Source organism: Colobus angolensis, unplaced genomic scaffold (genome assembly GCF_000951035.1).
Source record: "Colobus angolensis palliatus isolate OR3802 unplaced genomic scaffold, Cang.pa_1.0 Scaffold169, whole genome shotgun sequence".
Lineage (NCBI taxonomy): Eukaryota > Metazoa > Chordata > Mammalia > Primates > Cercopithecidae > Colobus > Colobus angolensis.
The window spans coordinates 2,863,241-2,877,369 of NW_012114810.1; the positions used below are offsets into that span (position 1 = coordinate 2,863,241).

At 45.0% G+C, this 14,129-nt stretch overlaps 1 protein-coding gene across 1 annotated transcript; it reads right to left on the reverse strand.

Annotated features, from left to right (window-relative positions):
- Positions 1-3,199: 3,199 nt before the first annotated feature.
- Positions 3,200-8,407, reverse strand: CRNN (cornulin). The gene is made up of 4 exons (XM_011937913.1): positions 8,347-8,407; positions 6,220-6,370; positions 4,359-5,076; positions 3,200-4,181 (listed from the first exon to the last, which is right to left on the reverse strand). Exons 2-4 carry the CDS (start codon positions 6,355-6,357, stop codon positions 3,550-3,552), a joined length of 1,488 nt encoding a protein of 495 aa, XP_011793303.1. The 5' UTR covers positions 6,358-6,370; positions 8,347-8,407; the 3' UTR covers positions 3,200-3,549.
- Between the last annotated feature and the right edge of the window lie 5,722 nt (positions 8,408-14,129).

The window sequence follows — 14,129 nt, forward strand, 5'->3', positions numbered from 1 at the left end:
TCTCAGCTCACTGCAACCTCTGCCTCCTGAGATCAAGTGATCCTCCTTCCTTAGCCTCCTGAGTATCTGGGACTACAGGCATGTGCCACCATGCCCCGCTAATTTTTGTATTTTTCTTTTTGTTGAAATGGGATGTCATTATGTTGCCCAGGCTGATCTTGAACTCCTGAGCTCAAGCAATCTGTCCACCTCAGCCTCCCAAAGTGCTGGGATTACAGGTGTGAGCCACCACACCTGGGCCTATTTCTAGTTTTGAGTAATGCGTTGACATTTTCTTTGTGACCTGATATTGAATATTTCATGTGTAGAAGGTATAGTTTTTTCTTGTTAGGTTAATACATTGCTGGACTATACGACTGTAGAGTTCTTTGTATCTTACTGAATGCACTGTTTCTTCTCTACACTTACTGTCTTGAGCTGAGAGAGATGATTAAAGTGCCCTATTATTACTGTGTTATTTTCTTTAAGTTTTTCCTTGTATCTCTTATAGTTTCTGCATCATCAGAGTTGTGCTACATTATTGAATGCATAGATATTAAAAACCGTTATATCTTCATTGTGAAATTATAGCATTTGGCATTTTAAAGCATCCTTCTTAGTCTTATTTAATGCTTTTTGATCTAATCTGGGATCAACATCATGACTCCCGATTTCTAAATTTTGTTTTAACCTGCATTTTCCTGATATATATTAACTCAAACACCTCGTTTACAAATTGTTTTCTGACTCTCTTTGATTTGCATACCTCCTGTAAGGAGCATAGACTTGTATAGAGTTAATAATGCAACTTGTTCGTCTGGTAGTGAGTTAAGCTCTTGACATTATTATTATAAATATGTTTGACCTCAGTCTATCACACTCTTTTATGTCCTATTTATGAAAATATATATCTTTTACATAAATAACATCATCCACTCTGTTGTCTGTGTTATCTGCTTTTTTCTAGAATGTCTTTTGGTGTTGAGGAAGGTTCGTATTTGTGTTGTCATCTTACAGTATATCTTTATGTAATATGTATTCTGTATTCCCCCTTCGCTTTAATAAATGGCATATTCACTTCCTACTCTAAGTAATAATGAAATTTTCTGGAAATTTTCACCTTATCTTCCTTCTTCTTTCCTCAGTATCTAATGTGAAGTGATATCCTTTTACTCCCAGTTTTTCCTTGTAAGCATATGCTTATATTAAGACACTCAGGGAGCTCATTCTACTTTCTGTATGCTTTCTCTTTCTCCTTTCATTTTTTTGTTAGCTGTATTGTATTTAAATTTTCAGTGCATATAACATGGAATGCTATTCTGTCACCTTTATCCATATTATGTAGTCTTAGTTCTACAGTGAAATATATTTAAATGTGCATCATCAGATTGTATGCCAAACAGTTCTATGATTCGGGGTTTAGTGTGTATGTATGTGTGCTGATTCTCTAGTAGATTCCCCAGAATGGGCTCATGGGAGCAATATTCCCTGAGTCTTTGCATTTTCTTTGCTGTTTTTCTTTGGTCTTTGTACTTACAATTCAGTGTGAATCGATATAAAATCTACTTGTCCTCAGAAGAGCAACCTTGCCTTTCACACATTTACCCTTTACTACTCTGGCTCCAGCTCTAGATTTTTGTTCGGTATATTAGTTTTCTATCATCACTGTAACAGTTTACCATAAACTTAATGCCTTAAAATGACAAAAATTTTATTCTCTTACAGCCCTGAAGGTCAGGAGTCTAAAATCGAGGTGGCAGAAGGGCTATGTTACTTTTGAAGGCTCTAGAAGAAAATGTCTTGCCTTTTCCAGATTCTATTCTCCACACATTCTTTGGCTCATAGCACATGGCCACAGCCACTGGTTTCATCACCACACTTCCTTTTATTGACTTTGATCCTCTTATCTCACTCTTGTAAGGAACCTTGTGATTATATTGGACTCACTCAGATAATCCAGAATAACCCCATCCTGTCCCATCTCAAGATTCCTAACTAAATCACATCTGTGAAGTCCCATTTTGCCATATAAGGTGACATATTCACAGGTTTCCGAGATTAGGTCGTGGATGTCTTTGGAGGTTGTTATTTAGCCTACATTTTGTTTTTGTTTGGTTGTTGTTTATTCCACATTTTGTTTTTTCCTTAGCGATTTCCCTTACTTCTTGTAAACCAATAACGCAGTGGAAAAAATGCTTTACGCAGGATCTAGTTATTTTGTCTTGGGAAATCTTTCAGAGATTCTAGTCTTCTCTACTGACAAAAGCACAAGACCCCCAAGAAATTCCTAAACAATATTAATTGGCTCCAAACTTTAGAACCAGCATCTGTAGGGTTAGGTTTATACATCATTTTTTTTTTTTCTGAGATGGAGTCTTGCTCTGTTGCCCAGGCTGGAGTGCAGTGGTGCGATCTCGGCTCACTACAACCTCCGCCTCTTGGGTTCAGGAGATTCTCCTGCTTCAGCCTCCTGAGTAGCTAGGACTAGAGGCCCACCACCACACCTGGCTAATTTTTGTATTTTCAGTAGAGATGGGGTTTCACCATGTTGGCCAGGCTGGTCTTGAACTTCTGGCCTCAGGTGATCTGCCCACCTCGGCCTCCCAAAGTGCTGGGATTACAGGCGTGAGCCACTGTGGCCAGCTCTATAAATCTTTATTTTAAAAACTGTTCTTCTGGTCACTCTTATAATAAAACAGAATTGATAGTCTCTACCCCATAACATGGCTTATATCTGGTGGGTGAGACATCATGAGAGGTCAGAGCTGACAATGATGGGGAGGTAGGAAGGGAAGCACAAAATTCTGGCCCCTGGCTTAGTACCTGGTAACACAAACCTTCTCGCTCTTTCTCTACACAGTCACTGGGAACCTTCTTCCATTTCTTGGTAATCTTAAATCAGCCTTCCTGTGTGACCTTAACAGGTAAATAGAGGTTTAACACTATAGAATTAGAGGTAGTGAAAGACCAAGAAGAATTTTGCCTATCTAAATACTAATTGTCCTTTCAGGGCCATCATAAGGAAAGCACCTTTTCTACGAAACCTTAGCTGGTCCATCTCTGCCAAGTATTAAGTATGATATATAGCAGGAATCTCATAGAATAATCTTCTCAACTAGTTGCTCTTCAAAGGTAGGGACTATGTCCAGTTCATCATCTCATAACTCTACAGCCCTTGGCCTGTAATGTCAACAGAAGGTGATTGAATGAGACACAGAGGCCAGTTGCATAAGGTTTTATTGATGCATTAGGGTAGATTGGGCAATAGATAGATGTCAGAGATAAAAATAGTCCTGAAACCCCCACAAGATGAGGACAATTCAGTACAAAGGGGTGACTTGCTCTGCGTCTTCCTGCTCCTGAGAGGGTCTGCACCACAAAGCAGGTAAAAGAGAAGAGTTTAAGACAGAAAGCTCCTTGCAGAAATGATCTCATTGAGAAAGACCTAAAAGGGAAGCTGTATAATAAAGAGCTGATGTCTAGGGATGCACCTACTGGACTGGCCATGCAGGACAAGCCAACCTCTCTCCAGCTGTCTTCTTCCAGTACTGGACATTGGAGTCGGGGGAGTCATGGCTTGTTGCTTCTCAAGTAGGAATACAGCTCCCTAGCTGTGATGCCTTGCTTCTCTTCTGGCTGGGCTGCATCCTGGCCCTGTGCTGAGGAAACACTGGTATGCAAGTTGCCCTGGTCCAGCCTGAAGATTGCTGTCTCCCTTGAGTGGTCATCAACCCATTCCTCACCAACCACAGTGGGCTGTATGTCTCCCTGCCCTTCTGTCACGTAGTGCCTTGGGTGAGTGCTGCTCCACTCCTGCCTTCCTGACTCAGTGCTTGCCCCAGTCTGGGTCTGTCCTCCTGGTACTGTCTCTCCTGCCTCAGGGTTGCTCACTTGTGTCCATTTTTGACCACTACCTGGCTGTGTCTGGGTCTGTCCCTGTTCTCCAGACCCTCCGTGGCTTACAGTTTGGCTTGTATCCTGCCCCACAGTCTGGGTGTGTGACCCTGCCTGTGTCTGAGCATGTCCTCCTGTCATAGCCTGGCTGGTCTGGCTCCTGCCTTGACCGTGGATCTCAGTCCCTCTGTTCTGGTCATTGGTGGCCTCCTGTGTCTGGGTGCTGGTGCTTTCTGTCTGGTGGCTGCTGTCCTGCTCTGCAGTCTGGGTGGGTGTCTGGGTGTGTGTCCCTGCCTGTATCTGAGCATGTCCTGTCACAGCCTGGCTGGTCTGGCTCCTGTCTTGACTGTGGATCTCAGTCCCTCTGTTCTGGTCATTGGTGGCCTCCTGTGTCTGGGTGCTGGTTCTTCCTGTCTGATGGCTGCTGTCCTGCTCCACAGTCTGGGTGGGTGTCTGGGTGTGTGACCCTGCCTGTGTCTGAGCATGTCCTCCTGTCACAGCCTGGTTGGTCTGGCTCCTGCCTTGACCATGGATCTCAGTCCCTCTGTTCTGGTCATTGGTGGCCTCCTGTGTCTGGGTGCTGGTTCTTCCTGTCTGGTGGCTGCTGTCCTGCTCCACAGTCTGAGTGGCACCTGCCTGGGTCTGAGTTCCAGATCCAGTCACAGTCTCACCTGTCTGGTGGGCTCTGTCCTGTTCCCTGGTCTGTGGCTGTCTCTCTGGCCTCATCTCTGTGGTCTGATGCCTCTGGCCTTCTCCAGCTCTCTGGGTCTGCTCTGTGTGCCTAGAGCGTTGTGTCTGCGGACTTGTTCTCTCCTGGCTCTGGGACTCAGCTTGCCTGTCATAGCTGCTGACCCACGCAGAGCCAGTGGCCTGACCCTGGGTCTGAGCCCCAGGCCTGTTCTGCCCTCTGGAAGGCTGCTCACTCTGTCCATGGCTGCTCCCCTCATAATGCTGCCCTTTCCCTGCCCTTCCCACTTCAGTGCCCTCTCTCTGTCCTTCACTCAGCTCCTGCCAGGCCCCAGAATGGAGGCTTCCAGACTCTTGAGAGCTGCAGGCTCTCTCAGGACTCTCGCTCAGTGTCTTGAAACAGGCCTGGGCGACTTTAAACACCAAGACCAGGAATTCCTTGAATTCCACAGTCCCTGTGTGGTCTTCATCCAGCAGACGCAGGACCTCATCCACAGTGGCTGGATCGTGGGGTTTCTGAGGAGAAGATGAGGTGAAGTCAGCATCCCTCCCCTGAGGGGACATGGGCAGGCCCCTTCCACTCTGCTGCCAGCTTCCCCTGCCACAGACCCCACACTCCACACACATACGGCTAGAGCAGCAGCAAGACTTAGTTGCCTTTATTTTTTATTTTTTAAGTCCTGTCTCTCTCCCTCAAGTGTAGGGAGCATTTTTTGTTTTGTAGCCTCTATTTGGCACAATTTCTGCGCTGCAGGAAAATTAGATAAAGGTTTATTGAAGAGTTAATAAATTATTGAATTCACAATGCAACTTTCTGGGCTCTGAGGTTGACTGAGCTGCCCCTGGCATCTTGCCCCTGGCACTGAGGCCTTAGTCTCTTCAGTAGGCCCAGCACAAAGAGCAGCAGGTTGGGAACACAGCCCCATGGGAATTCTGTGCTTTCCTCATTGAGGCCCAGATGTTTTCCCACGATAAAGAGGGAGGGATGCAGTGGGCCTACAGGGCTGTCCTGAGCATGTGGACGCAGCATCCTTCTGTGCCCATACATCCTTGCCCCCGAGGCCATCATCATCCCGGTTGCTTTAGATGCAAACCAAAGACAGGAAAGTGCATCAGGCCTTGGTTCCGGTTTGTCCGGAGGGGTGGGGCCCCGAAGTCTCCCCCTAGCTGTTAACAACCTGCTCTTCAAAATTTCGTTTCTGATGTGATCAGTGTGCTAATATTTTTGAATAACTGCTTTGTGCAAGCCCAGAGCTATGCTTCTAATGAATGCCTATGAATGGATGATTACATTTCAGATAGACGTGGGAAATATTTACTATATCAAATGTAAGAGGCAGCAGAAAGCAGCAGTTATTTTCATTCTGAAATATCCAAGGCTGTGCTCCTCTCTGAGTTGTCCTTTTAGAGTCTCTTTACCTTGTCTTTAAGTTAGAATTAATTAAAACCAAGGTTTTAATCTAAAGAGCCAGGACTTGCCAACTCCCATGACCATCTCCAGTTCTTTCACCTTTTTTTCTGCCTGCACAGTTGCCATCTGTCCTGGCAGGCCTGGGTTTATCTGCTGCCTCCTCAAATTCCCCAGGCAAGGCCTCTGCAGGCAAACAAGGTTTCACTCTCCTGCTATGTCCCTTCTCCACCCGGTTCAGCACACCGTACCACGATCACATCGGCAAACTCTTGCTCCAAGAGTCTTTTCAGCTCCCCTCGGGTGAGCGCTGTGCAGGTGCCCTCCGTCCTTGCGTAGCGCCTGAAGGCCTCGATGATCCCATTAATGTTTCGCAGTAACTGAGGCATCTTTGAAGTCAACCTGGACAAGATGGAAAATCCCCTTGGAGGCTCCCTAATCAACCTCAGCTGTTTCCTTTAGAGCATGTCTGCTGCTAGGTCTTTCCTTGCATGTTCAGCTCTGTTTTTGGTCTTCCTTTGTCCTTTCCTACGTAATACATCTTATGTGTGGGAAGGAGGAGCACACAGGATGGAGGCAGGTTCCTGAGTCAGGATTAAATGCTGGCCCCATCACCTACATATGGTGTGAGCTGGGACAAGTTGCTCTGCCTCTCCATGCCTCAGTTTACTCATTGTAAATGAAGGTGATATTAGTACTCTATAGGATTATTGTGAAGATTTAAAGACATAATTCATAAAAAGCATTTGGCAGATGCCTGGCTTATATTTAGTGCGGCTTATTAAATATAATTATTATGCTATTATACACATATACACACATATAATTTTTGTACACTTACATAATCACTCTACTGCTCACAAGGCACTTGCCTGTGCATCATCTCTTCTAATCCTTATTATTTCCACTTTTTTTAATAGGTGAGGAAACAGGCTCAGAGAAGTTAGGCCACACAATTTTTAAGGAGCAAAGAAATCCTAGAATCCATCTCTCCTTAACCCAAATGCAATGGGCTTTCTAGAATGTACCCTGTGGACAGGATTTATTTGCTCATCACAAGGTGTTAGGGTCCCATTGGGAACACCAAGAGGAAGTAAATACACGTGTGAGCCAACCCCTGTCTTGGTTGGGAGCCAAGCAGGAATTCCAGGGACACAGCCCTCCTTTCTTGTTTTTTTTGGGGGGAAAGTGGGAAGAAGCTGGGCTACCACCTGCTGGGAATGCTCAGGAGGGGGAACCTTCTTTGGGTGTGAGGCCTTCCAGTTCTGAAGGCCCAAGTTTCTCTGAATGTCACTTCTCTCCACAGCCCAGGGACTTATCAGAAAAGTCAGCTTGCCCAACAAGCATGTGGCTCCATCAGGTCCAGATTTCTGGTGACCTACGAGTTGCTTCTTAATCAAAGGGAAAGCTTTTCTTTTTCATTAGCCAGAAGGCTGGAGGTAGGTTGAGGTGGGGCCTGGGTTTGGCTGCATGAACAAGAGGAAAAGAGACTTGAAGATTCATTAAGCAGAAGCCTTGGAGAGACCCAAAGGAGATGGTATCAAAGATGACAAGTCTCAAATGCAAGGAGAGATGGAGCCCACAGCAACTGGAAACCCAAAGCGAGGATGGGATGAGGCAGATATAGGTAGAAGAAGAAAGAGAAAAAAGGAAGGAAGGAGACTTGAGATCTAGAAAAAGCAGATCAATGTGGCCATGAGGACTCAGTAGGTTATAGCAAAAAGTGGGTTGTTCAGGAGAAACCCTTTCTTGGATCTGGTAACCAACAATTTCAGGCAAACTTTTCATCAAGGTAAAAAACTGGGAATATTTTTCCTCAACATAGATGAAAAATATCTTTCTTTTTTTAAAACCATGTAGCTGACTTTAACCACTGACCTTTAGATAATAGAAAGAGTAAGATGACCTTTTAGTTGCATTTTAGATTCCTTAGAATAAATCTACAAATATTTTGCCTAAATATCACCCTGGTGTAGGAGAGGGGAATCATGTAAGCTCCTTCATTCATGACACAGTTTGATCTTACTGTTCTAGGTTGCCATAAGTAAACTGATTCTGATCCCACAGACTCTCAGCACTGCAAAGAAGCTTCCAGAGCCTTAGAAACAAGAAACCTTTGCTGATCCAGGAAGGCCCATGGGTGGCCCCATAGCAGCTGCCCACATAGTTTCCCAGTGACAGGAGCTCCTGCCGGGCCAGCCTCAGGGAGGAGGAGAAAGTTGGATTGCTTTAGGAGAGCATGTTTCCCAATGTTAGCGTTGGTTTGCCCAATGCCAACAGCTAGCTCTGAAGGAAACTCATACCTGACAGCCCCAGTTTTATGAGCTCGGATCCCCAAGACACTGAGAATGAGAAAGGTTTCTTATGAGGGGACTTACCTAATGCCCAGGTGGGATGAAACAAGTGGCTGTTACGTGGTGTGAGGAGTACCAGGTCAGTGTGATGAGAATCTTTTATAGGGGTTTTAACCAAGGCTCTTGTTTTAGACAGGATATCCCGCCCTATGGGAAGGCTTGATTCATCCAAGATTCAGCCCAGCCCAGCCCCACCTCCTCTTGTCTCTGTTTTACCTGCTGATGTGTGACTGCTTTGGTCTAATTAGCAGGCCCCTCCTACCACATTTGGTGCTTTCTGTAGCTGAGTCCTCGGAAGCTTCTTTCCATTGTGATGGGCTCAGCAGTGCTTGGCACAGGCTAAGGTCCTGGTGAACATTCTTTGTCTCCATGAGCCTACAAAGTCATGGGACTCTTCCCCCCACCCCGCTTTTTTTTTGTTTTTGAGATGGAGTCCTCTCGCCCAGGTGGAGTGCAGTGGTGCGATCTCGGCTCACCGCAACCTCCACCTCCCAGGTTCAAGCAATTCTCTGCCTCAGCCTCCTGAGTAGCCGGAATTACAGGTGTGAGCCACCACGCCTGGCTAATTTTTGTATTTTTAGTAGAGACAGGGTTTCACCATGTTGACCAGGCTGGTCTCGAACTCCTGACCTTGTGATTCACCTGCCTCTGTCTCCAAAGTGCTGAGATTACAGGCGTGAGCCACCGTGCCCGGCCACTCTTTCCTTTTTTAATATAAATGTTCAAGAATATATCTATTGAGGTTAACTTTTACAAAGTAGCCACTTTGAGAGGCCACACATGTTTTTGTGGTGATGTTACTCAGAACTGCTATTACTTAGAACATTTTTTGAATTCTCGTTTTGCAAGTGCCTTTCACACCTAGTGTATGAGACACAAGAAAGCCAGTTTCATCTCTTTAAAGTTGGGTCTCATTTTTAAATTAAAACAAAAAAAGTTAATACCTTACCCACCACATGCTATGGGTAGGTAGCATTTTGTAGCTGGTGAGAAAAAAGGCTTACCATGATCATGTACAAACTCCTCATTGCAAGGACAGGAAACTCAATGGGCGGCTAATCAGCAAATATTTGTGGAAAGCTTGCTCCATTTCAGGCAGAGGGCTAAGGCCCTAGGAATAGAGTGTTGAATACAATGTCAGCAGTTTCAACTCTCGTGAAGTCTATAGCCTGGCCATCCCAGGGGAAAGTCCCCAAGAGGTTAATGATGATGGTAATTGCCATTTCATTTCATTTGATTTTAGTTCATTTTCATTACCATCTCATCTTATTTGATCTCCCTAGTAATCCCCTGAAGTGGTATGGCTAAGCCCAATTCATAATGAGAACACTGAGAAATCCTCAGAGAAGTAGCCACTCAGGGAAGAAGAGACAGTGCTGGACTAGAGCCCCTCAGACTCCAGGCCCATGTTCTCTGTTGCATCGTGCGGCCATTTATTCTTCTCTCATTGAGTTTTGGCACTTTATAAACATCACACGTATCCTCAATGCATGAAGAACCATTCCTGAGGAGGAAGTTTTCTGAGCTCTGAAGCCAAGTCCCAAAGAGGGCTCTTGAGTGGCACTTTGCAGATAATATATACTGTATAGCTTCCTGAGTGACTCTGGAAGGGAAAATCATCTTTACCATCCTCACTTATAGATCAGCATGCAGCAGACAGGAAAGGGAACAACAGGCTGGGAAGGCATGGTAAGGGCCTTGGTTGCAGAGACTGGTGTATTGAGGGCAGCCCCATAGCAACAGCACAACCTCCAGCACATCCCCTCAGGGCACAGAGCACTGGGGAGCTCCAGACTGCAAGAGGGCAGGATGCAGGCTTTGTGTTTGGAAAGATCTATCTACATGGGGACGGGTTGGCTCCAGTCCTGGGGTGAAGGTGGGATAGGCATGCTGGTCAGGGAAAAGCAGAGTAGGGGCCCCAACCTTTGGGAGCAAGATGGGGCTGAGGTTGCTTCTAGCTGATCAGAGTTAGAAGAAGCCAGTATGAAAGGGTGAAGTTGGAGAACAAGAGGGAGAGCCGATTAGACCTTCTTCTGTGGGTGGTGTTTGAACTTTTTCTGAAGGGGCTTAGAACTTCCAGAAATGTTTGGGAACTGATGGAAAGTTAGGGAAGTAACAAGCCAGAGGTTGTATCTAGAAAATGAATGTGGGATAGGTATTATTAACCCAATTTATAGATGAAGAAACCAAGGCACAAAGAATAAGTAAGTAAACTTAAGTAAACTACCTAAGGTCACATACCTAGGAAGTTAGACCTGAATTTGAACTTAGGTCTGCCTGCCTCCAAAGCCTAATAGGTCTTTACATGTGCCTGGGGCAGGACTGAGCTGTGGGGAATTGCGATACCGTAGAAGCGGAGGTTAAAGAACTGTATGTGTGTGTTGGGTCAGTGGAGGTGGGTTGGAGTTTGCAGGTGGGGCTGGGGGAGATGAGTTGGCAGAGATTGGGACTGAGCCTGTAATTGAGTGTGCAAGTTTCTTAGTTTGTAAAGTTTGTGAGGAGATGTTATAAGTTAGTGTGCAAGTTTTCAAAATCAAAATGGAGTCACTTGTCTTCAAAAAAGTCCTTGACAAATATAGAGCTAGGGAAGGCTGTGAAGAGAGAGTTCTCATGCTTGTACACCTGATAACAAAACTGTCACAAAAGACTGCAAAAACCACAACCTTGCACAAAGGCCATAATAGCGTTACATAACAAATGCTTCTGTGAGGACATCTGCCCAGCAACTCCCTGTCCAACATCATACTAGCAACACCATTGTTATTGATCTTTGTAGCCAAGAATATGCATTTCAATACAATTATGTAATTTTCATCATTTTTCCTGTAAGAACTTTTGTTTTCCTTTACCTCCCTGAGTATGCATGTAGTTTACTAAGGCACATTATTCCCATTGCAATGCCCTATTCTCAAATAAATAACTTTTCTTTTTAAAGAGAGCCTCTCTATGGTTATTATTTAAATTGACATTAGTGACTCTACTTAGTAGTTACATTTTACGGGTATGCTGGAGGACAGTGAGACCAGGTGCTGGATCAGAAACTCAGCAATGAAAACCCAGTTTCGCACTTTGATTCCTTCTTATACACTTACTCAACAATGTGTTGCTAACCTCTACTTGGTTTATTTCTACAAGATACAAGCAGTATTTGCTACACTTAGTGGGCTACAAATTACGATTGCTTTCCAGAAAACTAGCCCAATTGGGCAAACAGGCCCTACACACCAAAAACAGTTATTTTAAAATGAAAAGTAGAAATTTTTAGAATGTTAAATAAAACATATTGTCAAATATCACAAGGTCTTAGGTAAAGAATCCCTGCTCAGGAATATGACAGGTCAGGGTCTATGTCAGCAACACCTCCCTACCTATGCTTGTTTTGGTTTGCTAGTTTTATTTTACTTTATTTTATTTGCTAAGTGCCTACTATGTACAGACACTGCGCTAAAAGCGTACACATATCATTTTATTTAACCTTCACAACAACCCTATGGTAGCAAAGATATTATCCCAATTTCATAGATGAAGAAATTATCATTAACTAACTTAATTTTCCAAGGACAGAAAATAAATGGCAAAGGCAGGATTTGAACCCAAACCTGTTCAACTTCGGAGCCCAGCATCTTAATCACTCTGCTTTGCGTCTTGGCTGAAGTTTCTTACCTGAAGTCTGGGAAATTCCCTTTGACTTAAACCCAGCTTAATATGGTATGTTCCAGCTTAACCACTATGTGAACTAGCTGTGAGACCAGAGTAACAAATAAGGCAAGTTCGCAAATCCAGAGGCCCTGTGAGATGCTGGGGACAAAGCCCAAGGAGATAATCTGTCTTCATACTGACACTTCTCCTCCTTCCGCCTTCCCCCTTGTTCAGTGACAAAATCCAGAATGTTTGGCAAAAGCATCTGTAGGTTCAGCCCGGGAGAACAGCTGGGCTTTCATGGGGGTGGTGCTTTTCTTCGGGGTCCCTCCAGCCCTACATCATGATCGTTATCTCCTGACTTCCCCAAACAGGGAAACTGTACTTACCACCCCCCACCTCCCCCACTCCACACACACACGGAGGCCGAAGCAGACTGCTCAGCAGGCTAAACTCCATCTGTCTAATGAAGTGTCTCTTCCAGTGCAGCTTCATCAATGTCTGCTGTCAGGTCTTGATTGGCTGGTGGATGAAGGGGACAGGGAGACAACATGGTAAGCTACCTGGGTCCTCTTGGATCAGGTGGCAGGTAACTGTTAACCCTGACATGGCTGCCTTCAAATTTCTGCCATTACAAAGGCAGCCAAAAACCCAACCCTTAAAGAATGCTGCTCACCAGACATCTTCACCTTCACCCGGGAGCACACAGCGGTAATATGGGACAATGAATGGCTACAGGGTGGCCACTCACATCTCTCTCAAAAAGTAGCAGATGAGAAAATTCCATGATCTTGGGCTTCACCTTCAGAAAAGAACAAAACCGAATCTGAAAGCCAGAGAGCTGTTTCCTAGAGTTGCTTGGGTTATGAGAGAATTTGCGGGTCCACGTTGCCCACGTATCCTTGCTGAAAGACAGGGTTGCGGGGGAATGGTTCTTAGAGGAAAAAAGAACAGTGAGAAGTTCTGGGCCTTCTTATTTTCTCTCTGCCTAACTTGGAGTCTCTTTTCTCAAACCCACTCCACGTAGCCCCAATCAGAAAATCCCGGAAGCCCAGATGCTCAAGTTTTGCCCTAGAAATGCCAGGGAGGATTAGGCAGATATTGGAGACCCACCTGTTGACACAGTTTCCAGTGGCTTAGTGAGTATCTCTCAGGCCATCTGGACCTAATCCCTGAACGGACAGGTTGTGTTGGCCCTGCAGTGTCTCTGAGTTCTGATCTAGGCAGCAGGCACATGGCTAACATGATTGTTAGTGTCCTTGGTTTGGCCAGAAGAGCTGGAATCTGCCATTTAGTAGGGACTCTGCATATCCTAGATTTAGGTGTCCAATCCATAGGCAGAACTCCTAGAAGCTGCAAACTGGAAGGTTCCAAGCTGTTTTTTTCCCAAGGGGAAAAGAAGAAAAATCATGGCAGGAGCAGTGAGCTCCTTTTCCCACTTCACCTCTGCTCCTTCTCAGAATCCTACGAATTCCTGGTGGTGCCAAAATTTATCAACTTAAATGTAAAGGAAACAGACTAATTTTCTCACTATGTCCTTATTCCTATCACAATCTCTGGTCAAAATTTGGGCCTACTCTTCCCTGCAAAGATCCAACTCCTACTGCCTTCTTGACTTCCTGTAGCCCTTCTTCTGGCCTTGAATGCTTCCTCTCCATCTCCTCCATGCAAAGACCCCCCCATCCATTCAGAACAGCTCCAATAGCACTTCCTCCATAATATATTTCCAGATCAACTCACTCTGATGAAGTCTCCTGCAAACATATTCTCTTGCTCCAAATACTCTTTTGTTGGTACATTTCACAGCATCTATGTTACTCTACCATCATTACCATTGATTGTCTATTTGCTTTATTATCTTTTCTAGGTCATCTCCCTTTTTGAGGACAAGGCTGTTTTGCAGTAAATGTGTAATGACGTGATAAGAAAGCATTGCCCATTTCTCAGGAAAGCACAGCTTTCTCCAGAAAACATAAGGACTGGGTGCTATGTCACTTAAGCCTGGCCCCATATTTCCACCCCTTTAGAGCTCCTGGGCTTCATTACTATGCTCATGGGGACAGAGGGGATACCTCCACATCCAAAGCCAAAAGGGGATCCCAGGAGCGAGTTCGTAAAAAACACTCCAATGCAGCTCTAATCAGGATGGACTGGATTTGTGCTGGCTT